At 46.3% G+C, this 24,970-nt stretch overlaps 1 protein-coding gene and 1 non-coding gene across 2 annotated transcripts in view; one reads left to right on the top strand and one right to left on the bottom strand.

Annotated features, from left to right (window-relative positions):
- The window catches only part of TENM4 (teneurin transmembrane protein 4), a 379,161-nt gene that overhangs the window by 185,325 nt on the left and 168,866 nt on the right, over window positions 1-24,970 (bottom strand). The window contains exons 7-8 of the mRNA XM_044258440.1: window positions 8,030-8,200; window positions 475-689 (exon numbers count right to left, since the gene is read on the bottom strand). Coding sequence (XP_044114375.1) covers window positions 475-689; window positions 8,030-8,200 — 386 coding nt within the window. The remainder of the gene's footprint in view (window positions 1-474; window positions 690-8,029; window positions 8,201-24,970) is intronic.
- LOC122914819 lies at window positions 6,597-6,703 on the top strand. Its single transcript, XR_006385891.1, has one exon. It is a non-coding gene; the product is annotated as a U6 spliceosomal RNA (small nuclear RNA).

Raw genomic sequence — 24,970 nt, 5'->3', positions numbered from 1 at the left:
CTCTGAGCCAGATCCTGCACTGGCTGCCTTATAAATGTTCTCCTCGATTCTTCACAACCGCCCTGCAAAGTGGATATTGGTGTTGCCACTGGAGAGATGAGAAACTTGCCGAGTGGATGAGTCACTAACTGGAGGCTTCGTTGCTGATAATGAGAGGATTCAAACACAAGTCTGCCTGCTTTTCTCTTCAGGTTACATTTCTTGGATTGTTTAACATAGGTGACTGTGTAACAGTAGAAAGGCTATTGGAGTATTTTCCAAAATTCCCTTTTCTTAAAAAAAAAAAACCCAGGGATAGAGCCCTACTCGTCAGAAAGTTAGGGTCTTAGAGAGGGAAATGGAGGAATGGGATATCAAATATACGAAATGCCCCTCAAGCACAAGGCTCCAGGTGTAAGTACTAGGCTTCCTGACTTGAGGTTAAGAGGCGGGACAGGAGCCCAAGGTGAGCAGGAGATGTGGCGTTCTGATTACCTGTGTATGTGAAGGAGGAAGGCCTTTTCTGCCATAAATGCCAACCAGAGCTGCCTTTCCCAGAGACACATTGAATTTCAGATGCACAGGGTGGTCTATGAACACCTGAGATCTCCAGAAAGTGCCAGGAGGAATCTTCTGGGAAGCCCGTCTCCCCACGTCGATTTCTCCAGAGTCTATAAAACTGTCCTCTGGAAAGAAACTACTGGGCTTTCCTACCAAGACACAGGGAAGGAAAGACAAAGACAGCACAGTTAGCCACAAGTGACACTCGGGGTCAGAGCCCCTGAATCGCAAGACTGTCCTGTGCCTTCTGCGCTTCTCTCCATGACGTTCCACTGCCAGCCCCCACCCCCACTCCTCAAGGAGGAGTAAGAACGTCCAGAACCTTTTTTTTTTTTTCCCAGTGATGCTCAAATTGTTCTGCTAAAAATATGCATTCTTCCAAACCAGTATGGGTCCTCCCCAAGGGCCATCTGTATACTGCATAATTCCACAGCTTGTTAAGATATATTTTGATCCCCAAAATAATCATTTGCGGTCACAGGAAAATAACTTGTGTGTGTGTGTGTGTGTGTGTGTGTGTGTGAGTGTTGGGTGTAAAAGCATGAATGCTAAAACAGGAAGGATAGTGCAAGCAAGGTGTTGTTATTAAATTTTCCATTCAGAATGGTTCCCCCAGCAGTGGGAAGCAGTGGGAAGTTGAAGAGGTATTTTACAAGTTTACATGTTTCTGTCTAATTGGAAGCCAAATTTTGAGGTTAAGACATGTAGATGAGGATTTACGTCGGGAGCAAGAGGAGCAGGAGTCGAGTTGGGGAAGATGAAAAAGGGAGGGTACTTCTGAAGGGAGGGAATATTTCTGAAAAATGCTTCTGAGCCTTGCATGGAGGTCTTCGAATATCATTTTTGTGCTAAAATTGGGGGAGGGAGAAGTTGTAAAGCTTTGGGAATTTCTCAAGTTCAGGCACAAAGCCTATCCTTGGAAATTCAACCGGGGTCCCTGATCCTGCAGATTGCAGGGGATGGAATCAGATATATGGTCCCTTGCTCATTTCTGTCACCAGTCAGAAGAGTGACAGCTTTCTGGGGGGGCACCTGAAGTACCAGGAAGGAAGGCGGCTTATCAAACTTCCTCTATTTAGTAATTAAGCACACTCACATGTGAAAACTATAAACCCCACTTCCTGCCAGACATCAGGCTTCTGAGGAGTTGGGAGGGGACAGAAGGAGGTGACTAGGATGTTAGAAGATCACCCTTAGGACATCGACAAGCCAAACTCAAGCCAGCAGACTACATCTTATTTGTCATAAGGAAGCACCCCCTGGGTATCCAGATTTATTGTTTTGTTAGAGATGTTCGAAGGGACACTTTAGAGAACAAGAACCCATTTGTAAAGAAAACACGTTTGTGGGAACTTTTTTTAATAAAAAGCATTTGGGGAATAAGAAATTAAAATGTATTTTTTTTCCCCTAGCTTTGTAAGATTCCTTACAAAGCACATTTGATGCTGAAATGGAGCTTGGCAGGGCATTGTTGTAGTCATAAAATATTTTACTGTTTTAAATAATAAAATTCAATTTAAATGTTAAACTTCTCCATATGTTATCATTCCTTTACAAACTCCTAGGCAGAAACATCAGATTTTTAGCTTCAAACCATTAAATGTTATTTTAATTAAAAATATGCCAACCAAAAAAAAAGTTAAAATGCATGCTCTCAATAAAAGCACCACTAGTATTCTGTCACTAGCATGGGAAAGAGCTTGCATTTGATTCCTTTATGGAAGGAATGTGCCCCAGACTTTTACCTTGAAAATGTAGACACACACAAACCACCACACTGTGGTTCAAAGTTCAAAGACAGAAGCCGAATTCACAAGGCATTAGGATGGAAGAGAATTACTTTCACATTCTTATCTGATTTGGGGGCTCCCAAGATACCACAATTCTTCTGTATTCTAGGTAGAAAAGAGCATACCCTATAGCTTCTAATTCTGCTAAGGATGCAGAACTGAGTTTCCTCCTAGAAACTGCACAGAAATAAGGCCGAGACCGCTAATTCCAAGGACTCCTTTCCTTTGTGAGTAGGTGGGAGTCAGAGCTGATGGGATTTCAGAATTGTCTGCATTCAAGTAATTCCTGTGTCTGAGAAGAAATACTGAACGCTTCCCCCACAGTTTGGCACGCCGTCGAGAGCACCCTGCCTGGCTCATTTTCCTCTCTGGTGAGCATGTTTTTGGGAGACAGCTCTTCCATCAGCTAAGTTCTGAGCCTCACAAGTTGGAGGCCAGACCTGAGACTCTCTCCAGAGGTCTGCCAGACCAGACGGCACAAGTAAGTTGGCTCTTTCCCCAGGGGGTGGTAAAAGGGGAGTATTTTTTTCTAGCATTCTAGTATTTTACCAATGTGGGACCAAATGGTAGAAAATAATTATCATTGGTGTGTATACACAATCAAATAAAAATCGTAAATTCTGTTCTAGGGCACACTCCTCACCAGGACCTTGACTCTTTTGGCTGAGTCTGTGAGGGCCCCTCGGGCTTCTGTTCAGAAGTGGCCTTCATGCCGGGTCACGCTGTCCAGATTCTTAGAGAAGGAACCTCAGCCCAGCCTAAAGTCGATGTTTTTTTTTTTTTTTTAAAGATTTTATTTATTTATTTGACAGAGAGAGATCACAAGCAGGCAGAGAGGCAGGCAGAGAGAGAGGAGGAGGCAGGCTCCCTGCTGAGCAGAGAGCCCGATGCGGGACTCGATCCCAGGACCCTGAGATCATGACCTGAGCCGAAGGCAGCGGCTTAACCCACTGAGCCACCCAGGTTTTGAGGGAAAAGAAAATCCCCATCTAGGGATTTAACCTTTATCATTCCTCTACTCTGGTCCCCAGTGGTCCCCACGCTGGACTATACAGAGGGAAGAGACGGGGGCTTTGGAGGGAAAGAACTGCAGCCCGCCGAGCACCTCTGCCTGGTGGGAGACACGAGAGGGACTGGTCAAGCCGTTGTTCAGAATGAAGCCACACCCTCTTCGTGCCTTCCTCGTTCCAGATCCTACAACCTAAGACTCTTTGTTCTTCATTCTGAGCACCAACCAGGGAGCTCTAAGATAGAAACCATCCCACTACACAGCAAGACCTACCAATGGTTGAGGAATGAGAGATGGTAGAGGGTGGAGGGAGTTGGGGGAGAAAAGTCCTGGGTATAAAATTCTTTTTATGCCTACCACATTCTGGAAAATAATAGTGATGACAAGAACAATAGCAGTAGTAGTAATAGTTATAAATGTAGCAGTAGTAGTAGCTGTCCTTTACCGCTCTGGGCCCCTTCATGTACACTAGTTCCATTAATTCTCACACTAATAAGATGTATGTACTGAGGCTCAGAATGCTTAAGAAGCCATTCGGAGATAAAGCCGTGTGGGGTTTCTCTTCATTTATTAGAATATGGCTTCTTAAAGCATTAAATTGATAAATGGTTAATTAAAACTCTTCATAGATACTCTCCATGGTGGTAGAGTGGGCTGACCCTCTTTAAGAGTAAGAGCCCAACTAAACTCACAGCCCCAGCAGGGTAACCACCAAGGCTAGGCCTGGCAGATCCAAGGCCCACTGAGCATCATGGGGTATAAAAAGTTGACAATTTTTATGAGGTAGGAACCCACAAACAGGACCCAGAATTAAAGGGCAAGAGTTGGTATCTCAAGTCATTTCTATGTAGGAAACTATGCACTCAGTGGGGCCCCCCAGAGACCTAACAAACAATACCAAGAGCTTCACTAAGAATGAGAAACCCCCAAATGTGTGATCAGGTTTCATAAGGCAAGTCTTACTGGTAACAGTCCTGTTCTTTGTAAAGATATGCAGATTCAGTCTTCCTCTAGCAATGGCCCTACAAATCAGCAACCGTGCCTATAAAAGAAATTTCTCAACAAACTACTGGAAACGACTGGGTGGCTCAGCCAAACCAGGAAGACTTGGAAGAAGTAAAACTCCAGGAACTTCCCAGTGATAGTCCTCACTTTCCTGAACTGAGATCCATCTACACAGGTTTTAAATTCCTAATCAACTAACACTCTCCCCCTCCCTCCACCTTTCTGGTTCTTTTCAATGCAATAACTTGCACAAAGAATCCTTTAGTTTCCTTAGCAACTGCTGGAAATTTACTTGGTTATCAAAATAAGCCGTTCCATTTTGGAGAGCCCGGCTGAGCCTGTGTGCAGCAATCTGCATGGTTTCAACTGATGGGCAATTTGGATTTCACTGCAGACAGAAGAAAATGCTATCCCTAAGCCCACCAATTCAACCATCAGAAATGCTTGTTTATTCAAGGCTTTCCCCCTTCTTTTCCATTAATGTGTAACATAAGTTCTTGTGGCTTTACTGCAAAAAGTTGCCACATTTGGTTTCTGTCCCACGGCACCCTGAAATGGTTACAGCCACTTTGCAAATACAGTGTAAATCGCAGTTTGATGTGACACTTGAAGACAGGATGAACATTTAAAAAAATACTGGGCTTGTCGTAAATTTCACTTGTATAATTAAAGAATATATATATGTTCTTTATATACATAATTATATATTATATAATTATATATATCTTTATATATATATATATATATATATATATAATATATAGATAGATAGATAGAGAGAGAGAGATATATATCTTCTTGAAATATTCAAAAATGCCCCAGGGTTTTTGAGGGGAAAATACTACTTAGTCTGGATTTCTGAGATTCTAATAACTGACATGAAATGGCTTAGGATTTCAGTGAATGAGAAGAAGTCTACTTGTCTAGGTGTTATCATCCTGGTTCTTACAGATGAAGAAATGAAGGCCCAAAGAAGGAGTAATCGGCGTACGTTAACAAAGCCAATAAATGTCAGGGCCAGGATTCAAACCCTCAACAGTCTGGCTCCAAGGCCCATTTATTTTCTTTCCATCAGGTCACATTCCCTCTTCCATCTCTGTAGACGGGGCTCTAATCTTAATTCTGGAATCAGCTCTCTTCTCTGATACCCTCAGTAGGGACAGGAAATATGTACTCGTATCAGTGTTAAAGACTTTTCCCCTTGAGATATGTCTAAGGAAGTAGATTTTTAACATTACAATTAAAAACATAAACTGTGTAGACACTGGTTTGACCAGGGCAGAAGAAATTAAGAACCATGTGGTCTCACATAAACTGTAGGAAGCTTTGTCCTCTGTTTTTCCAGACTGATGTATTTTTTTGTCACAGTAATTGCTTTTGATGCTGACCACTTTCTAGCACTGCACTGCATTGTAGGGGTTTGTAAACAGGATTTCCATTTGCATTAGTAATGACAGATAATCCCTTTAAGCAAAAATACTCCAATTAAAGTAAACCAATAAGCTGGTGCAATTTTATTTTGTCTCTTATCTGCACCTCCTGCTCCTTGGGTAAAACAAAACAAAACCTAAAAAAGCCACAAACTAATTTCATTAGAATGGGAGATTTCAGATAGATCCAACTCCTGCTTAGAGAATGTTTGATAGAGATCACAGAGGAAAGAAAATACATTTTGCTAAATGAGACCTTTTCCCAAAGCCTGGAGGGTTAAACATATCTTAAAACTGCATTTGTACATGCTGATCTAAAGACTGTCCACATTTATGGTATTCACGTATGGCATGTGACACTCTAAACTGACAAGGGAATCACAAACCGATAGCCAGGACCACGGACAGGGCTGACCTGGAAAAAGGTTCTGGAGACCCATCTGGCTAGTCTGACAATTCCATTACCAATTTCATATGCAGGACTTGTGAATTAGAACTAGACCTTGGACATAATTTAGCCCAATAGCATCCTTTTAGGGAGAAGGAAAATGAAGCTCAGAAAGTCTTTCGAGGGACTTGCTGAAGGCCAACTCAAGTGGCAGCAGCTGGGCTTGAACTCAGGGTTCTTGATTCCTAACCCAGAGCTCTTCCCACGGCCCCATCCATGCTCCCTCCATGTTCTATGAAAGGGCAAAGAAAGTATAACTTATTCAGTGTTTCAATTCTTAAAATATCTGTAAAAGAGAAGACTGGATTTGCCCCCAGGAAAAGTAGGTAGGAGTTCTGGTTTGGCTCCACAGAAATGCTCCCACTCTTACTTTCCTTAAGAAACACAGGTCAAGAATTGGTTTTGCTGGAACAATACAGAGAATATTAGCATAGCCCTTGCGCAAGATGACATGCGAACTCATGAAGTGTTCCATATTAAAAAAAAAAAAAAGTTGATTTCGGCCTTCAGGATCATTCGCAGGTTCAGAGTAGCTACCTGAGCCAAGCATATGGTACCCTGTTAACCAAACTGACTCCTGGAAGGCAAATCCTTAAAGGGGCAGGGAAGCTCAGAAGCTAAGACCCTAAAGTGAACTAAGACGAGATATAAGCAGTCAAGGTTGGAGGCAGATATGACCACTGTGCTGACAGGTTAACACCTGGGAGATAAAACAGGGCACACCAGGTACAGGAGAGGGAGGCCCACACCTGCCCAGAATGACAATGAGACTGGCTTATTAGCGCAGCCATCTTTCCCTACTACCGTTTCTGTAAGTCTCTGCCTCTCTTGGCAGACAGTGAAAGAATCTGTGTCAGTGGCATGTTAAACCTTTAAGAAAATTCAAAACATGGGTCTACCAATGTCCCATTTAAGGATGTCAAACTCCAAATGTCACCACCACTTCCATTGTTGATGGAAAAATATTTATGTCTCATTGTACAATGGGATTTTTCACCTGTATCTCCCTCAGAGTCTTGTAACCATTGGGTGAGTCAGGGAGGACAATTTTGGGAGACAGCAAGAGCTCTGGAGTCATCCGCACCTGTGCTCCTATGCCAAGCTCCATTACCCGCTGGCTATGCGGCTCTGGTCAAGTCAATTAATGTACCGCTTAGGTTTTGCATCTAAAGTGGGTGTAAATAATTACACTTACCTCACAGGATCTCTGAGAGGATTAAATGTGAAAAGCTCTTGACAAAAAGCTTTGAACCAAACAAACCATATAAACGCTAATGATTAATGTTATTGCAGATGAGGAAACTGGTGGCCAGAAAAATTAGGTGACTTGCTTAAGGTCACATGGTTGGTAAACGCTAGAATCCCTCAACTGGTGTTTCCATTACACCACAAGGGTCCAAGACCAAGGGTATTTCAATAACATACCATCTACCCACTTAACCACACCCCCCCCCTCTGGAGATGCCCGTTCACCCCCAAGAGGTTGCTCCAGAAGGGCTCAACTTGATCCCACACCACCAAAGCCAGCCACCCCAGCAGTGTGAAAGCCCACAATGCTTCCCTCCAGGCATGAGATGGGATACCACCGAGCACCATGACTGCTGCCCAAGCCCCGCTATGAGCTCACAGTGACAAGGAACTGAGATGAAGACACAGGCAGACGGGCAGCCGGCGTGGAGTGCAGAGAGGTGGAGGGGGAGCCAGAGCACGGAGCTGTGAGTCAGGCACGTGACGCATGGAATGAAGACCTCTTCGGTTCAAAGGCAGACACAGAGAACTCACGACACGGACAACACAGCAACCCTACCTTCTGAGGCTCCTTTGCCTTTCCTGTCAGGGATCTCTAACCCAGTGCCCCCTGATGGATACAGGGAGACGTCCGTTGGCACAGGCCAACTGCTGGCTGTGTCCTCCGTGATCTCATACATCTGCCCCTCCATCGGCTGCAGGTGCCAGTTTAGGCCAAACAGGTGCATGGCTGTGGTGAGCAATGAGAAAAGTCATCTTTTTCTGCCGGAGGTGGAAACGGAACTCCCAAGCCACAGGGGAGGGCAGGTGGGGTAGGGAACGCAGGAAATCAGTTCAGCTCAGTTCAACAAGCCCTGAAGAGGGCTCCTGCATGCCAAGCCCTACTTGGGGGCCTGGGACATGGAGATTCTCAGGGCCCAGACTGTGCCCTTGAGGGCTCACACTCTGGAGGAACGGGGGGAGGAACAGGGATGGGGGGAGGTACAGGAAGTCTTGTCCTTCCGCTTCAAAAGAAAAATAATCTGGGGGAAAGTTTGCAACTTGAATCACAAGGGATTAATTTCACTAATATAAAAACAACGCCTACAAATAACCAAAACCCAACAGCTCAGTAAGCATATAATATGAACTATGAACAGAGAGTTTACAGAATAAGAAATACAATTGGCTCTCAACCATATGAAAAGACCCTTGATATCACTCAAAATAGAGATGTAAGTTAAACTTTGAAATACTATTTTTCACATATGCTTTGGCAAAGATAAAAAAAAAAAAAGGTTAAAATTATACAGCATTGACAGAGAATAGGAAATAAGCCTCTCATTCTTTGCTGACCGGAGCATAAGTTGGTGCAAACCCTATGAAGGACAATTTGAAAAAAGCTATCGAATTTATACTAAGCATACCTTTTACCCTGGGACTCAAAAGTTCCCAGGGTTTCTAGAAAATTCTAGAAATTTTCCTCCAGATATACTCACGTACATACTAAACGTACATACAAGGTTATTCACTCTAGCACTGTCTGTAGTAGCAAAATATTGGAAACCAGTTCACCAAAAAGGGGCTGAGAAGTTACCTTCATGCAATATACTATGCAACCATTAAAAAAAAGTGTGTGTGGAAGCTCTTTGTATTTTTCTGAATAGTGTATCTGAATGCAGAAGAGTGTGTCTGAAATACTATCTTAGGGTTAAAAAAAATCCTATATATGTATAGAACACTTCTGAAGGAGATGAAAGACATTGGTTACAGAAGGTGCAGCCTATGACAGAAAGAGATGTTAAAAATCAGGGATAGGAGAGAAATCTGCTTTTCACTCTGCATCTATTGTACTTTTTTATTTTGTAGAATGTACATGTATTTCTGTTTTAAAAACTTTCTCTTGGGTGTCTGGGTGGCTCAGTCGGTTAAGTCTCTGCCTTCCGTTTGGGTCTTGATCCCAGGGTCCTGGAATCGAGCCCCATGCTGGGCTCCCTGCTCAGCGGGGAGCCTGCTTCTCCCCCTCTGTGCTGCTCCCCCTGCTTGTACTCTCTCTGCCAAATAAATAAAAAAAAATAACATCTTTTAAAAAAACCATTTTTCTAAGGTATCAACTGCTAAATAGGCTTGTGCAACAATCTAGAAAAGACCATAAGATGCTAAAGAATGGACTTGTCCCTTAACATACATGATGCTGGAAAGGCTAGGAATCTTGTTCACAAAAATGTCTGTAGTCTAGTGCATAATGTCTGCTTAAATCCTATCTTAGGACCAAGACTTGTCAATGGTCCCTGTTTACCTCTTCCAGGAGGCCTGCCCTGATTCCTCATATACAGAATTAAGCAGTATCTTGTATACAATAACACTCCTTTCTCATACGATGAATATTTTCTAGAAGCCCACTCTATACCAGGACCTATGGCTGACTCTGGAGAGCCAGGACATAATCAGACAGTCCTTGCTTCCATGAGCTCACAGTCAAGTGGGGAAGATGGACAAAGAACCAAATCTACTCAGAAGGAATAGAAGGCCCAGAGGAGGGGGTGGCTGATCCACTAAGAGGGCCAGAGGAACCAGGAAAGGATGTACAGAGATCTGAAACCCATAGTCATTGGGTTTACTGAGGACCGACTGCATGCCTAGACGTGCACTGGGAAATTTGTATAGCTCACATCTAATCCTTAAGGCAGCCCTGCCAGACCCAATGTGCAGATGTGCACATTAAGTCTCCGAAGGTTAATTAAGATGCTTAGAAAACTATGCTTCACTGAGCGCCTGTCGCATGTCAGGCATTGAGCTGAGGGCAGTAAATGCAGTATTTCCTTTGATTCTCACAAAAATCCTGAAGGGTGAGTATTAATAACCCCATTTTACAGATGAACAAATTAAACACAACATCACTGATGAACACAGGGAGGGTTAAATGTCTCCATGTGGCAGAGTTTAGACTAGAACCTGCAGGTATCCAAACCCTACAATCAGACCCCTGCAGTTTTTCTGGCCTGAAGCCCAGGCTCCCCCGGCTGGCTTTCCTGAGCAAGGCAGGCCGGTGCGATAAAGACAACACCTTTGGGCTGCCTGGGTGGCTCAGTGGGTTAAGCCTCTGCCTTCGGCTCAGGTCATGATCTCAGGGTTCTGTGATCGAGTCCCGCATCAGGCTCTCTGCTAGGCAGGGAGCCTGCTCCTTCCTCTCTTTCTCTACTTGTGATCTCTCTCTGTCAAATAAATAAAATCTTAAAAAAAAAAAAAAAAAAAAAAGACAACACCTTCCACACGTGCGGCCAAGGCTCATAAGGAGGGCTCTGTGAGGAGGACCCAGACCTGGGTTGCTTGGTCTGCTTGTGGGAGGGGTCATTGCTGGGGGTCTTGAGGGACTTTGTGGCTGCCTCTAAGACACAAATAACCTTGTAAAGGAGACCAGAACAGCACATCCTTTTGACATGTAGTCCACACACGAGCCCACCAGGGAACGCACACAAGCTCGACTCCGTCCGGAGGGAGTGCTCTGTAACAGAGACAGAATCAGACCCTTCACTTTCTCTTTGGTTACTGCCAGGCAGGGGACAGTATGCTAGACCAGAGGGGACGAAACTGGTTTGGGATCCTGATGCCATTGCCTAGCTGCAACCAAGAAGTGGGGAGAAAACGCTTCCAAAGAATTAGTGTGTCGTATGAGATCATATATGGCAAAGCACTTTGTAAACTGTACATATGTGTGGGGACTGCTGTCTTTTCTAACCATTCTATTCAGACTGTTAATAATAATGACACAAGAGCAGCCGACATTTTTTGAGCATATGCTAGGTCCTGGGCCCTAAATGAGGTGTTCTAGCCTGCTCTTGGTTATCTCTGTGTAGTTGTCAATAATAATAAAAGTTCGCTTGTCTGAAAGAAATGAAAACTCTGCTCTTCCCAAGACTGAATTAGCTCCCATTTCTGCTTACCTTCTTACTGTTTTAATCTATATATTGGCAACTCCAAAGGTAATGGAGAAATTGTTTGAACGGAGGACAACTCGGATACGTGCAGTTAAATGAGCAGCGCTGCTTTCCCCATTAGAATCAATTATCTCATCTAACTGTGCAGAAGTGCTGTCTTGTTAAAGGTCATGAGAATTAAGTAATCCCAGAATGAATAGAACTCTCACAGCTTTGTGAAGAGAAACATTTTTATTGTCAAAGCTTTTTCTTATTTTAACAAGATGCAAAACCAACTCCTTGCTTAAAAAAATACGCTGAGGGGGAAGAAAAGCCAGTGGAAAAAGTATTAGAGGTGAACATGATCACAAGATCTCGTGTCCTGGTGAAGTTAATTAGGGCAGGACAGCTCACGGTTGCTTGCGGGGAGGTGCTGACCCCAAGCTTCCTCTCGGCCTTGCCCCGACTACCCACAATCACAGAGGCCTCAGACAACTGTGAGGTTGGCCGTACCCTCTGCTCCTTCTCACCACCTCGGAAAGCAAAGTTCTGGATCCAGCGCAAACCTGGGCTCTCTTGGAAGACTCCATCGTCCAGAAACAGTTTTGGAGGCTTGTAGGTAGGGAAGTAACCATGGGGCCACCAAGAATCGGCTTCCAAACACAGGGTTCAAGGTAATATTTAGAGAGAGAAGCCGGATGATGTGGAGACAGAAATGTGACATTCAACTAGGAACTGCCATTTTACAGCCAAAACAGAAGAGACTCTTCCTCTCTGCTCTGTCTGAACTACAGTGGAGCTAGAGGGCCCTCGATTCCTTGGCTGTACTGTGGGCTGGCTGGCAGACTCTGTAGTTCCAGGGTATGGGAGAGGGGAAGAGCGAAGGAACAATTTGCTTTGCTCTCCTCTTCCTCAAGGGCAGAACACACGCTCAGCCCCAGCCCGTCCAAGGAACACAGAAGCTCCAGCATCCACTCTTCTTTGGTCCTTGAACACCATCAGAACAGTAATAGCAAAACAGAACTCGGAATCATTTGCGTGTGGATTGTGGACCCCATTTTCAGGCAAACAGCCTTGAGCAAAGGAATGTGAATGACTGGGTGACCCACCTCAAAATACGCACAGGCCCTAAACGACCAGTGCAGTACCGAGAACAAGGCACAGTTACCAAAGAAGGGAGAAAGCAGTTCCTCGCCATCCCACCTCACCTTCCCCCTTTAAATGCAGCCCTCACCCACTGCCTCTTTGTAGGCAGCCTGTCCTGGGCTGTCCTGCCCCGGCGGGATTCAATCAGCTTCTAGCTCCTTTGTTCTGCTGCCGGTGAATTTCCACCACCAGCGCCACCACCGGCTTCCACCGGATCCTCGCCCCCACATTTGGGGCCCCCCATCCGATCAAGAGACACGCCCTTTAGACACCGCTTGTACTACACAGCGAATGCCTTAAATTACCCAGTTTAATCCTCATGTAAAGACAGGCTAAAGAATCATTACTGGGGACTGTGCATGGGGAGAGTGGAATAACATTAAAGCTACAGTGACGTGCTCTGATTTCCTCCGAGAGGTAAAGTAAGTTACCCAACACCACCAGTCGCCTATTCCTGCCCAGCAAGACATAAGTGATGGCCGAGAAAGTGCAAGCTCCATCCTGACATTTTTAAGAAAAAATGCCCAAGAGGTGTTCAGACACGGAAGCCGCCCCCCACCCCCAGCACCCAGCCAGCAGGAGGCGATTAACAAAGTCATTAGGCAGGCGGGAGTCATGGATAAAGCACAGCAGCTAGTATACATCGGAGACCAGCTTCAAAGTCAGGAGCCTGCGTTCCCAACTGAAGTTTCCTCTTTTCCACTGTTTTACTTTAAATATAAGATAAAATATGGGCAACATAGAACCGCCAGCAAAACACCAAACCAAATTAAAACAAAAAACAAAACTAAAAGCCGCCACCACCACCACAACAAAAAAACCACCTCAAAAATGGCTGAAATTAATGTCTGGGGGGGGACCACTGGTGATAATAACTATTTCTTGGCCCCCAGCTACCTGAATCCAAAGTTGCACAGGCAGTAAAGGCATGCCGTCTCCGTGATTTGAAGTGAACAGCCATGGATCCAAAAAATGCTAAGTACGAATGGCTATTGCCAGCCTGCTCCAGGGGTGAACCAGACCACTGACAAACAGAAGTTGTAATGGTCATTTTCCCTGTTTCCTGAGGAACTGACAGTAACCACTCACTACCAATGCATTTCCCGGGATTATCTAAACTACACTTTGTTGTTTGTATTTATAATTGTTTGTGCAAAACTCTCAAGTATGCTGAAAGTGACCTAAATAAGAAAGCTGATACTGGTTTCCCTTTAAATTACTTTGTAATTCCACGAAAAGATGAAAAGATGCTAAAGAGTTCAGAAGAAGGCCGTGGAAAGGTAGCGGGTTCACAGGATCACCCACACTGAAATGTTAATGATTTCTGAAAGCCAACAGATAGGGTGGGGGAAGTTTCTTATTCCCTCAGCTCTGGTCAATCTGATCCCGGGGTTGACATTTTCCAGTCGCCTTTTCCTGCCCAGCAAGACATAAGCGATGGCTGAGAAAGTGCAAGCTCCATCCTGACATTTTTAAGACAAATGCTCAATAGATGTTCAGACAGGGAAGCTGCCTCCCGCCTCCCCCAACACCCAGCCAGCAGGAGGCAATTAACAAAGTCATTATGCAGGAGTTGCCGATGTAAGTACAGCCGAGTTTCCCTGTCACGGTGCACGCTTCCCTTCATTCCAAAAATCTAATGCACGAACCCACTTCCATCAGTAAATTAGCAGCTCCTGGTAGTGACTGGAGAGGGTTATAACCACAAGGAACTGTTGATTCAACTGGAGTTTCTGGTTTCAAAAGGCAGTAGGAACTGACCCAGTGATGTGGCTTCCCACTTTTCTGTTTTAGATTAGTGTTCAGTACTTTTTTGTCTTTGTTTTTTTTTTTTAATTAATAATGTCATTTCTGTAAAATCTAAGTCATTGGTGTTCTTTGACGATGGTCCTTTAATGGGGAAAACAAAAAACAGAAAGAACTGCAGCAATAAGGGGGCAGAGTTTCATTCTCCAGGTCCCAGACCTCATTTTGCTAGAGCCAAAACATGCACAAGTTCCAAACCCAGAGGTTCAATACACGGGGCTGCACACTGCTAGGCAGGAGCTGAAAATTTGGAAGCAATCTAGATGTGTGAAAATAGAACGACTTAGCTGAATTATACTATAGGTACCAGTTGGAATGCAATGCAATCATTATACAAAAACGACTATGACCACCAGCAGTGAGGGCAAATGCTGGTGATAGAATGTGAAGAAAAAAGAGGCAGGACTTTTTGCTGACTGCATCTCTGCATAACCAGATATGCATATAAGCAATCTGGAGAGACATATGTTAAAATGACATCAGACTTTGAATTGTAATAGTAGGATTATGGACAAATTTTCTTCCCTCGCTTCCAAACTCACTTTAATGCTGTCTTATCTTAAAGGGAAATTCTACAATGCAGTCTCAGGAGGAACAGGAAGAAAGGAAGGGTGATAGAACCCGGGGAGGAGATCCCCCTTTTGAGGACATGCCATGTGTCAGACTCTTAAGTAAGGGGAATTACATATGTTATTTCATCCAATCCTGATATAAACCCTGAGAAAATTACTATTATTCTCACCTACTGATGACAAAACTGGAGGTGCAGAGAGGCTGCAAGACTTGGCCAAAGACACTTTCCAGATGGGAAGTGATAAAATATGTGAACCCAGATCTGATTGATTCTAAAGTCCAGGCTCTCCTCTTGATACAACCGCACTGCTAGTGAGTTACAATACCTGAAGCTAAGTTACAATTAAACATAATTCAAGGCAAAGCCCCTGCTGACAGCATAGCCAGGTTTGCTTGTCTGAGACAGTTTGTAAAAAGGGGTTCTTCTCAGGGACAAAGCCTGGGCCCCCTGTCCTTCCACATCCTGACTACCGGAGGCATGGCTGATGCCCCACAGTCAAAGCTGCGTACATGCTGGTTCGAGTTTGGATCTCTCCAGAGCACTCACAGCTGGGTCGTTTACTGGTTTCATGACTTTGCACAAATTATTTCACCTCTCTGGGTCTCTGTTTCCTCCTCAGCTACACGAAGCTAGTAGGATCTGTCTCAAAGGATTAAGTGAAATAATGCATGTATTTTGCCAGGCACACAGTAGGAGCTCAGTAAATGGCATCTGTCATACCTTTGTCATTTTGCTACACTGATTTTCCCAACTGCTGTACCTGCGGGAAGATCTGTTGAAGCCAGCCGTTGTACCACCTTTTTCTTCTTCCTGTATATTCCTTCTAATGCCCTTTCCATGCCCACCGTGAATTTCTTTACACCGAGGGCCCTTTGCTCTCATGCTTCCATTAGCTGACAGACTTTGGCCACAGGAACCAGAGATATTTGCCCAATGGATAAAACAGTTTTTAAAAGCAGAGTCGCTATAAAGAAACCTGACAGGATCCCACTGGTGACTACGTGGGACTCATTTTAAATCAAGTAAATATATTGCTTTTTTCCTGTCTCTGGATCCACCTGACTGCAACAATCAGGGTTACTGTCTCTCACCCCCAAATTAAGTGTTTTCCGGAGAATGGACTCCAGTGCAGTTAAACATTTTCCTGCACCATGCAGTGCTGTGGGAAAGGGCTTGCTGGCAGCTGCTCAATATTTCTGTAAACCAAAGGTGGGGTAAGAGGTTCAAGCACAGCCAGCCTCAGAAGAGGGAGACAGGCACTCCCACTGTCAACGCAGAGGAGAAACAGTGACATAACCGGAGGGCCCTAGAAACCGTTAACACGGCAAGTCATGGGGGAACCAGAGCTGGAATCTCATTTGTACCGAATAAACTGGTATGATTGCAGTAAGAGAGTAAGAAAGCTGTCTTTCCTGGGCACCTTTCAGCCCACAGGCTCTACTAAGACCTCTTCTATACATAACTGATTTAGGGGCAGGTCACCTCCACTGACCCTCGGGCTACCTCTGCCCGGTTACCCAGCCTCTCCCTACCCTACTCCCAGGTGCAGTGGGGAGGGGCACCAGCTTTGCCGCCGGACGGTCCTGTGCTCTTTCTCTGGTTCTTGTCTTCTCAGTGATGGGACTTGACCGATGGTGAATTAACTCTTCTGGGCTTCCCTTTCTTCATCTTTCAGATGGTGACAATAATACTGAGCTCCAGGAGTTGTGAAGATAGTGTATGAGATTATGGTGCTTGGTATTTTCTCAAACAGATGAACCTCTTTGTTCCTATCGTTTTCATCGCCATCATCATCATCGTCACTGTAACTATACAGTGAGTTTACCCTGCAAAAGGGATGTAAGGATATTTCTCGAGGGAGCTGAGAAGTCGAGTTTTTCTCCAGTGTTGGGGGGTGTTGCAAAGATGGAAGTTACAGTCACAGGGATCTGCGCCCCACTCGCTGCACAGAGAAGACCCAGACTTGACTTGAGCATCTGGGCAGAGCCTGAGACTGCGTTGAGCCCAACTCTCCGGCTTCCGGGTTCAGAGTTCTTCCCACTAGATGCAGAAAAGCCATGCTCAAGGCCTGCTCTTCCATCAGGTGCTGCACTCCCAGATAAACAGGGTTGTTTCCTCGAGCCTGAAGTAAAGGGAGCGAGCCCATGGGACAGGTTACGTCAGGCCACCACGAGGCCTTCCCTCCAGGGCAAGGACTATTCCTTTCATTTCTGCCCCTCAGCACCAGGCGCATGGGAGTGAACACAAGAGGGAGAAAAGGAAGCAGGCAGACACCATTAGGATTATCATTAAAGCACTAACAGCTCCCAAGTATTAAAATCGTACCATGTGCATGGCATAATGCTGGAAGATTGACATTTGTTGTATCATTTAATCTCACAAACTTTTTAAGAAAGATATTACTACTAACGCCATTTTATAGATTAGGCACCTCAAAGCACAGGGACAAAGTAGACACCACTCTCATCTTGTATCTCCGGAATTATCATGATCATACCAGTCATCATGGCAGCACCAAGAACCCAAACCAAATCCTGAGTTCTTCTCAGACTACCGTCAGGAGCGCACGGGCCAGGTTTCCCATTAGCCCTGATCAGAATAAACACGGAGCTTTTGATCAAATCCCTGCCAACAGAGGGAATGGCCAAGGAGGTGCTGGAACTCAGGAAAACGCCGACCCGCGTGGCCCATCAGGCCTCACTGATGATCCAGGGATGGAAGACACCGTGGGCACCGCCGGCCTCTTCAAACTGCTCTGCTGGGGTGAGCAGCCGACCCTGTCCTAGCAGAACAGCACCAGACCTGGGGAAGTGCCTGCCATTCCCAAGAGGGGGTAAAGGCTGGCGGAAAGCGGCACTTGCACCTGAGGGCGTATCAACACTATTCACAGCCATCTAAAGCCCCTCTGTATGAAGGGAACTCCAGTTAGCAAAGGACTCGCTACTCATGCAGAAGCCATCCCACTCCCTCCTTCTCATAGCCAACTGTCCCAGGAGGAAAACATGGGTCTGGCTGATGCTAGAAGCAATGGGAGGTGGAAAGTCCCGTCTCCAGGCTCCATTTCCATTGCTAGCAGGACTTAGTGTGATGGGGCTCTGCAGAGCAACCCGCCCACTCTCCCATTCCTAATCTCCTCTGGCATACCAACTGTGTGAACTGATTTTCTTTTCCCTAGGATCAAAGTCATTTAGAAGGTGGTCCCCACTGTACATCTAAATGGAGTTTTAATTTGTATATATACTATTAGGATAGGTCGTTTCCCCCTGGAACATTCACTTCAGCAAGAGAAATGAGGGTGGACAGTTTAACGTGGAGCCTGCCACCCAGATTTGTAACTTGGGATAATACTTCTTTATAATGAGGAGCATTTTGCAAGAGCATTTTAAAATCTCACAAATAGAGTGTGTGGTGTCCCTCTTTGACTCCCCAGAGTGCCTCAGTCTCCTGCCCCACAGCTAGGCGTTTTCTGGCTCTTTGGCTACTGAATGTGGTGGCCACATCACATTCTCCTGCTTCCCTGTCCCTGCCTGCACACAGCAAGGCAGTCAATACATCTGAGCTCCCTCTTTCCCTCTCTGGCAGACACAGACCTCTGGTTTGGCTCAGGCCTTCCATCAGGAAGGTTAAGGCATCACAGTGTTCTGGGCGCCAGGGGTGATGGTGGTGGCCAAGTGAACAAGAGCCACTGTCATTCTCTGAAGGCAATTCTGTGCCAAGCACCACACCAAGTGCTCCATAAACACACTATCGTTCAATCTGCACAAAGATCCCCAAGGAAGGTAGAGTTATTACCCTCGTCTGCAAGACGAAAAGAGGTTCCATAACTTGCCCCAGATCACACAGTGAATAAGAGGTGGAGAATAACCTCCAACATGAGTCCAATCCAGAGTGCCCGGACTCTGTCCCTAACCTCTTTGCACGTGTGCTGCTTTTCCAATGAGCTGTGCAACTGCTGAGATGACAAAAGTGGGGGGAAAAGGGCAAATCTCTTTAGATGGACCAGTCTTACTGCTCCAATTTTGCTGGCACTATTTTCCTGAGGATGGAAACTTGAGGTAGTATCTCCTTGAAACAATTTTCCAAGAGCATATTATGTGTTTGTTGAGCACGGTATCTGACATTCCTCACTTCTCTCTGCTCAGGAGACTGGGTCTGTGAGAGTTCTCCTATCCCTGGATACACACCTGAAACACACCAGACTCCAGGCTTTTGCTGGTGCAATGACTCTGCGTGGAAACGGCCACTGCCCTCTCTATTTAAAAAAAAAAAAACTTTCTCTCATCCTTCAAGGCCCACTTTAAATGTCACCTTCTTCTGTGTGGATTTTCACCATTATCCTGAGCCAAAGATGACCTCTGCTCTCTCTTCCCCAGCCTGAAGCCCTGACCATGATTGCAGGACCTCTCACATGCACACTGCCCTGACAGTGTGTGTCCACGTGCTACCTGTCCCTGGCCAGCTCTGCTGTCCACCTGTGCCTCCCAGCTCTGGCCCCCTGTTAGTTGTGCACCAGCTGGTAAGTCACTTAACCACTCTGGTCTGCAGTGTTTTCAACTGCAGAAATGGAAATAATACAAAGCCATCTTCTGGGCTCTTGTAAGAATTTGATGAAAGTTCTTAATGGATTAGAAAGGGTACCAGAAGTACAAGGCATTCTAATCACAATGCTTAAAAGTTAATGAAAGAACACTGAACGTTTAAAACATGGACTAATGCAAAGATGTGTCTGTGAAACAACTGGCACAGCCCCAGACCTACACAGTAAGGGGCATGAACAGTGCTATGCAATGGACTTCATGTGCTACACAAAGTTAGAGGTTGGCAAGTTGCAAAACAGAGTTTCCAGTTTCTGAAAACTGTCAAAAAATGCTCTTTCTCCTTAAGTTCTCATTGAATCTCTGCCACCTTCCACCCCATCTCCCCTCAAATGCCCGTTCCACGTGCATGTTCAGGTGGAGTAATGGGCATTCTCACATACCCAGAGATGCACACAGGAGCTCCACAACTAGGTCTTGCCAGAGTTCCACAGGGGCCCGGCTGCTAACACTAACACTTAGGACAACGGGAAGAAATGGAGGCCACATATATTAATGACACTGGCCTTTTTTCTCCTTCCCCACTGGAGACTGTGAACAAAAGCTAACTCCAAGCTGGAAAGGACGAGAAAGCTAGCTGCCTGCCATCCACTAGCAGGAAGGGCTTCCTGCACAATGAAATGTAACATCAGTGATAATTGACTCATGCCAGACAAAGCCTGGAGCACAGCGGGGTCATATAACACAAAAGGCTGGGGCTCCGGGAGCGAGGCATACTGAGGTACCCTGATTTCACCTGGGCCCCTGGTCTCTCTGGTCCTGAAGCATGTTGGTCCAAGTCACAGAGACACAGTGCAACGGGTACATGGCAATCCTGGCACAGGGCAGGGCATAGGACATTACTTCTTCTGTAAGAAAGTAGGTTCGCTTCTCTGTTCAGTACGGTGCTCTCCGCCTCCTCTCAGCAGTTCTGATCAGGTGCACCATCCCAGCCCCACCCCAGCTGCAGGAGCCCAAGAGTACGTTGGGAAGATGGCGGGCTCTGGGGACAAACCCTGGCTCCTTCTCTCACCAGTGACATGGCTTTGTACAAAGACTTAAACCCACTTGAGCATCCATTTCTTGTCTATAAAATGGAAATAAAAACAGGATGGTACCTCGTGCATGGTTGGCACTTGACAAATATGTGTTGGGTAAGTAAGGCTGTTGGGAAGATCCAGTGGGAAAATGCATGTACCACCCAGAATGTGCCTGGCACACAGGACAAGTACATGGGGTTAGGCTGCGGGAGGAGAGCTGTAAGCATGGGCAGAAGATAGCCAGCACCAGCATGGCAGAGGCCCCGTTTTTTGCTCTGAGCCACAGGTGTGCCCCAGGGGGTCGGGTTCTGAGGGGCAGTATGGTCTACAGAAAGAATGTAGGACTTGGAACCGGAAAAATCTGGCTTCTAGGCCCAGTTCTCTCACCCATCTTTGCAGCCAGACAAGCTTTTTACTGGCAGCCAGCCTCATTTTCCACAGCTAGGCTTGCTGGACAAGGAAATGCAGTTAGGAATTCCACGTGGCATGTAGACTGTTGGACCGTGCTGGCTGGATCCGTGGGCTGGACAGCCTCACTACATTACCATGCAGTGATCTCGTGCGGCCTCTCTTCTAGGTGGGAAGGCAGCTGGCGTCCTATCATCACTGTGGTTTCTGGGCTTCCACACTCAGGAGCCGTGGGTGAAGCTGAGACCGAGGCCGGCAGGTGGGTCAAATGCTCCAAGGGACATCTTAATACCGAGTCTTCAGACGCGGGGGCCCCAAATAGCCCACACTTCCGTCTCCCATCCTCTGCCTTTGTGGAGGCTGTTCCAGCTTCTAGAAAGCCATTCATAGCTTCCCTTTCAATATCTTACTTGATTTACAAGGCTCAATGCCTTGGGGAAATTTTATCTGATCTTCTTGCTTAGAATGAATTGCTCTTTCCTTCGGGCTCCCACAGGGACCAGGCTCAAACTCCAGGAACATGCTTTTATCATCTGTCTAGGACTGCCATCAGCTCCTTACACATCTGGCTCTGCATGAAACTCAGGATGACTCCAAGTAGTGATGCCAGCTTATCTGGCTTTATCTGTCCCTCGCAGCCCGGGACACAACCTGGCAGACAGGCTCCATGAACACTCTCCACCGTCTCAAACCTGAGCTCAGGGAAGCGCTTTCTTCTTCATCTCAGATTACCTGAAATCCCTGCCACCACGGATGGCCCTTGGTGGCTGAACGTGAGAGGGTTTAAGACCTCCGGGTGCTCCGGCTGCCCAGGAGGGTGAGAATGGCATAACTGAACACCTACTATGGGCCACCCACAGTCTGGACCCTCTGCAGAGGGCTTCTCACTTAATGCTCAAAGCACTGCTTAGATATTAATGGATTTTTTTTTTCCTTTTACCAAGGAGAAAAATCGAGATTCAGAGGGATAAAAAACTTGTGTGGGCCACGGCTGGCACGCAGGCCTCACTCTGTCCAGAGTCTGTGCTCTTGTTACTGATGGTATTGCTGTCTTTAAAGGATGAAGCTGTTTAGCTGTGATTTTGTTGTTTTACTGATAGGAGGAAGAAAAAATGCTGTGCTGCTTACAACCATCTCTCCTCGCCTCCTGCCCTCCTCCCTCTTCCCTGTAATGAAGAGCTGCTTCTTGGCTTCCCCACTGGGAACCTGGGCCTGCAGCCCTAAGCACAGCCCCGACCATACCCTCCTCCTCTCGACAAGCCCTATATTTATGACAGTGCAAGAATAGCCACTAGGGAGACTCTGCACGCTTCCTCTGTGCACCTAAGTACAATTACATTATGCTATTTCACAGCAATTAGTCTAGAATAAAGACAAGGATGTGAGGGGGACAAACCCTTTCCAAGGATGCTACAAATCTGTAACTCTTGTAAGATGGACTCCTTGCCCATGATCCCGGGTTGGAGGAAGGTTGAAGTTATAGACAGAGGACCCTGGATGCAGGGCAGGGGCCACTTCTGCCCACCAGGCCAGGGCTGAGAACCCTGGGAGAGTGAGAGTTGTGCCATCTCTGCAGGAGCTGCTGTTGCTATGAAATAGGATTACGCTAGTCAACTCAGCTCTTTTCTGAGACAACATTTCCCAACTCGGGACTGCCTGGCCCTAAAATCCAACACATCTTTTTTGCCGGGGTGAGGGGAAGAAGATTTCACTAACCAGGAAGAACCCTGTATCTGACTGGTAAATAGCATCCCTCCAACAGCCGGCCTCCTGTCGACATCCCCAGGGAGGAAGCCAGAACAGATGAGGGCCAGGGCCAGGGGTGCACCCCACATGGACTCCAGTGCTCCCTGCTCAGCTTCCAGTAGCCATTTTCCACCTCACAAGCTCTCCCTGCCTCTACGCCTTCCCTCACTGTTGCCTGCATAAATATATGCCCCTAGGCTTATCTTTTTCTTTCCCTCCACTCCAAGCCTTGTAACAGTGGTTAGGCTCTGACCCGGACACCTTCTCCCTGCTTCCTCTCCTTCAACAGACTTTTGCTGAACACATGCTACATCACATTGACCCTGTACACAAATGGCGGCTGTAGCAGTGAGCAAAACAGAAATAGTTTCTGCCCTCATGAAGCTTATGATCGAACAGTGGGGCAGGCACAAACCAATCCATGAGACAATGGTCAGCTGCGCTTGTGGGGAGCACCATGAGTGCTCTCAGCACATAACTGGGGTCCTGGCTTGGGGTGGGAGGGTCAAGAAATTTGCTAAGGAGGGAACATGTGAGCTCAGCTCTTCAAAAGGAACTGACAGAAAGAAAGGGGGTGGAAATCCCTCCAGAAATGAAGACTCTTGTAGCTTCTCTGCATCTCAGAACCACCTGTAACCTCCCTTACCCCATCCCCCAAACCAGCTTACCCAAGGTCAGGCACAAAGCCCTGCATGGAAACTAACCTTCTGAGCCCCTAGGAGCCCCTAGGAGTGAGGAACAAGAACTTTAACCTGTGCATCCCTTATGACCCGGAAATCCTGCTTTTGGAACAAAATAATTGAAAGAAGAACAAACAGAGAAGGAGGCACAAAGACATGCAAGGAAGCACTATTGAAAATAGCAAACAGATGGAAACAGTAGGAATACGATGATATAGTAACGGCACAAATATGACGGAGCTCTTCGACTTGACAAGAATGAGGACTGTGTCGATACTTAGATACGTGTGCAGGAAAAAAGTGGTTCACAAAAATGGCAGAAGGACATCAACCCGAGAGTTCCTTCTGGCTGACGGAGGCCTTTCACTGCTATCCTTCAAGAAGATCAAGTACCACACACAGGAAGCCCTAGAAAGTGTCCGCAGTTTGCCCCTCTCTCTTAAATTCTGTATTCCATCTTACAATTTTCTCAACCTTTCAATATTGATTTGATTCTGAATCCAGTAAGTAAATCACCTCTTTACTACGTCTCGGAAAAGCAGTACCTAAAACTACCCAACGGGGAACAGGTGTTTGCCAGAGGCTGCAAAAGGAACATAAGGGAACCCTTTGGGGTGTGGGAAATGGTCTGTGTTTGACTATGATGGGGGTCACGCAAGTCTACATACACATCTGTCAGAATTCATCGAATGGTACACCTCAAAAGTGTTAATTTTTTGGGTGTAAATTCTATCTCAGTAAATCTGATTTTATCTCAGTAAATCTGATTTTGAACATAAGCGGGCAGGCCCGGTGGCTGAGTGAGGTTTGGGCTCTTGAGCTCCTAGGAGTATGGTCGCATCCCTGAGCATTGCTCGCGAGCGGAAATAGGCAATGTGGGGAGACGGATGTCATCTACTTGCCTTCAGACCTGCTCTCCTTCTCCACCCTGCTCTGTGCCTGGGAGGCTGAGCTACACGGTCTGGATCAATGGGCTTCGCCGAGCCCTAGGTGCTGTCTAGGTTTTCCCAGTGAGAGGAATTGGCGGGGTGGTGGGGGAGGTGGGAAGAGAGTGAGGTCTGCAAAGTTGGAAAACGTTTCACGCCAAGCGGAATCATAAATGCCTTTATCACTTCAGCTAGTTTTTTTTGTTTGCTTGTTTATTCCTGTTTTACAGATGAGGAAAGTCATCTTGAGGAGGCCGAGTCCTTGCCCACGTGGTACAGCAAAGTCCTGGCAGAAGGTCAATCCGGACAAGTTCCACTAGGCTGTAGAGTCTGGGCACCTACCCTTGCTCCTCCCACAGCAGACACAAGCAGACACAAGCGGCCCCCACTCCATGCGGGCAGCAGTCTTGTTGGAAAAGCCTTCTCCCACAGAGCCCAAATTGGCCTTCCTGTGCTCTTCACCCTAAGGGTCTGCTTCTGGCCCCAGCAGCACCACGAAGCATGTCAGCCCCTTCCTCTGCACAGCGGCACTTTAGGTCACGGCAGCCAGCCATGCTGGGCTCCTCAAGTCCTCCTTTTGGGGCATTGGAGGATATCTGTCTGGGCTCTGTTATAAAGAGAACAATCTATATATATCTTGCTATTAGCAATTCCCACTGAGCAGCACGACGGAATCAATCTTGGAGAGAAAAGCTTTAATACAG

The sequence above is a fragment of the Neovison vison genome, chromosome 7 (assembly GCF_020171115.1).
Source record: "Neovison vison isolate M4711 chromosome 7, ASM_NN_V1, whole genome shotgun sequence".
Lineage (NCBI taxonomy): Eukaryota > Metazoa > Chordata > Mammalia > Carnivora > Mustelidae > Neogale > Neogale vison.
The sequence above is the reverse complement of the archived record's forward strand: the minus strand, read 5'-3'. Positions and strand labels throughout refer to the sequence as shown.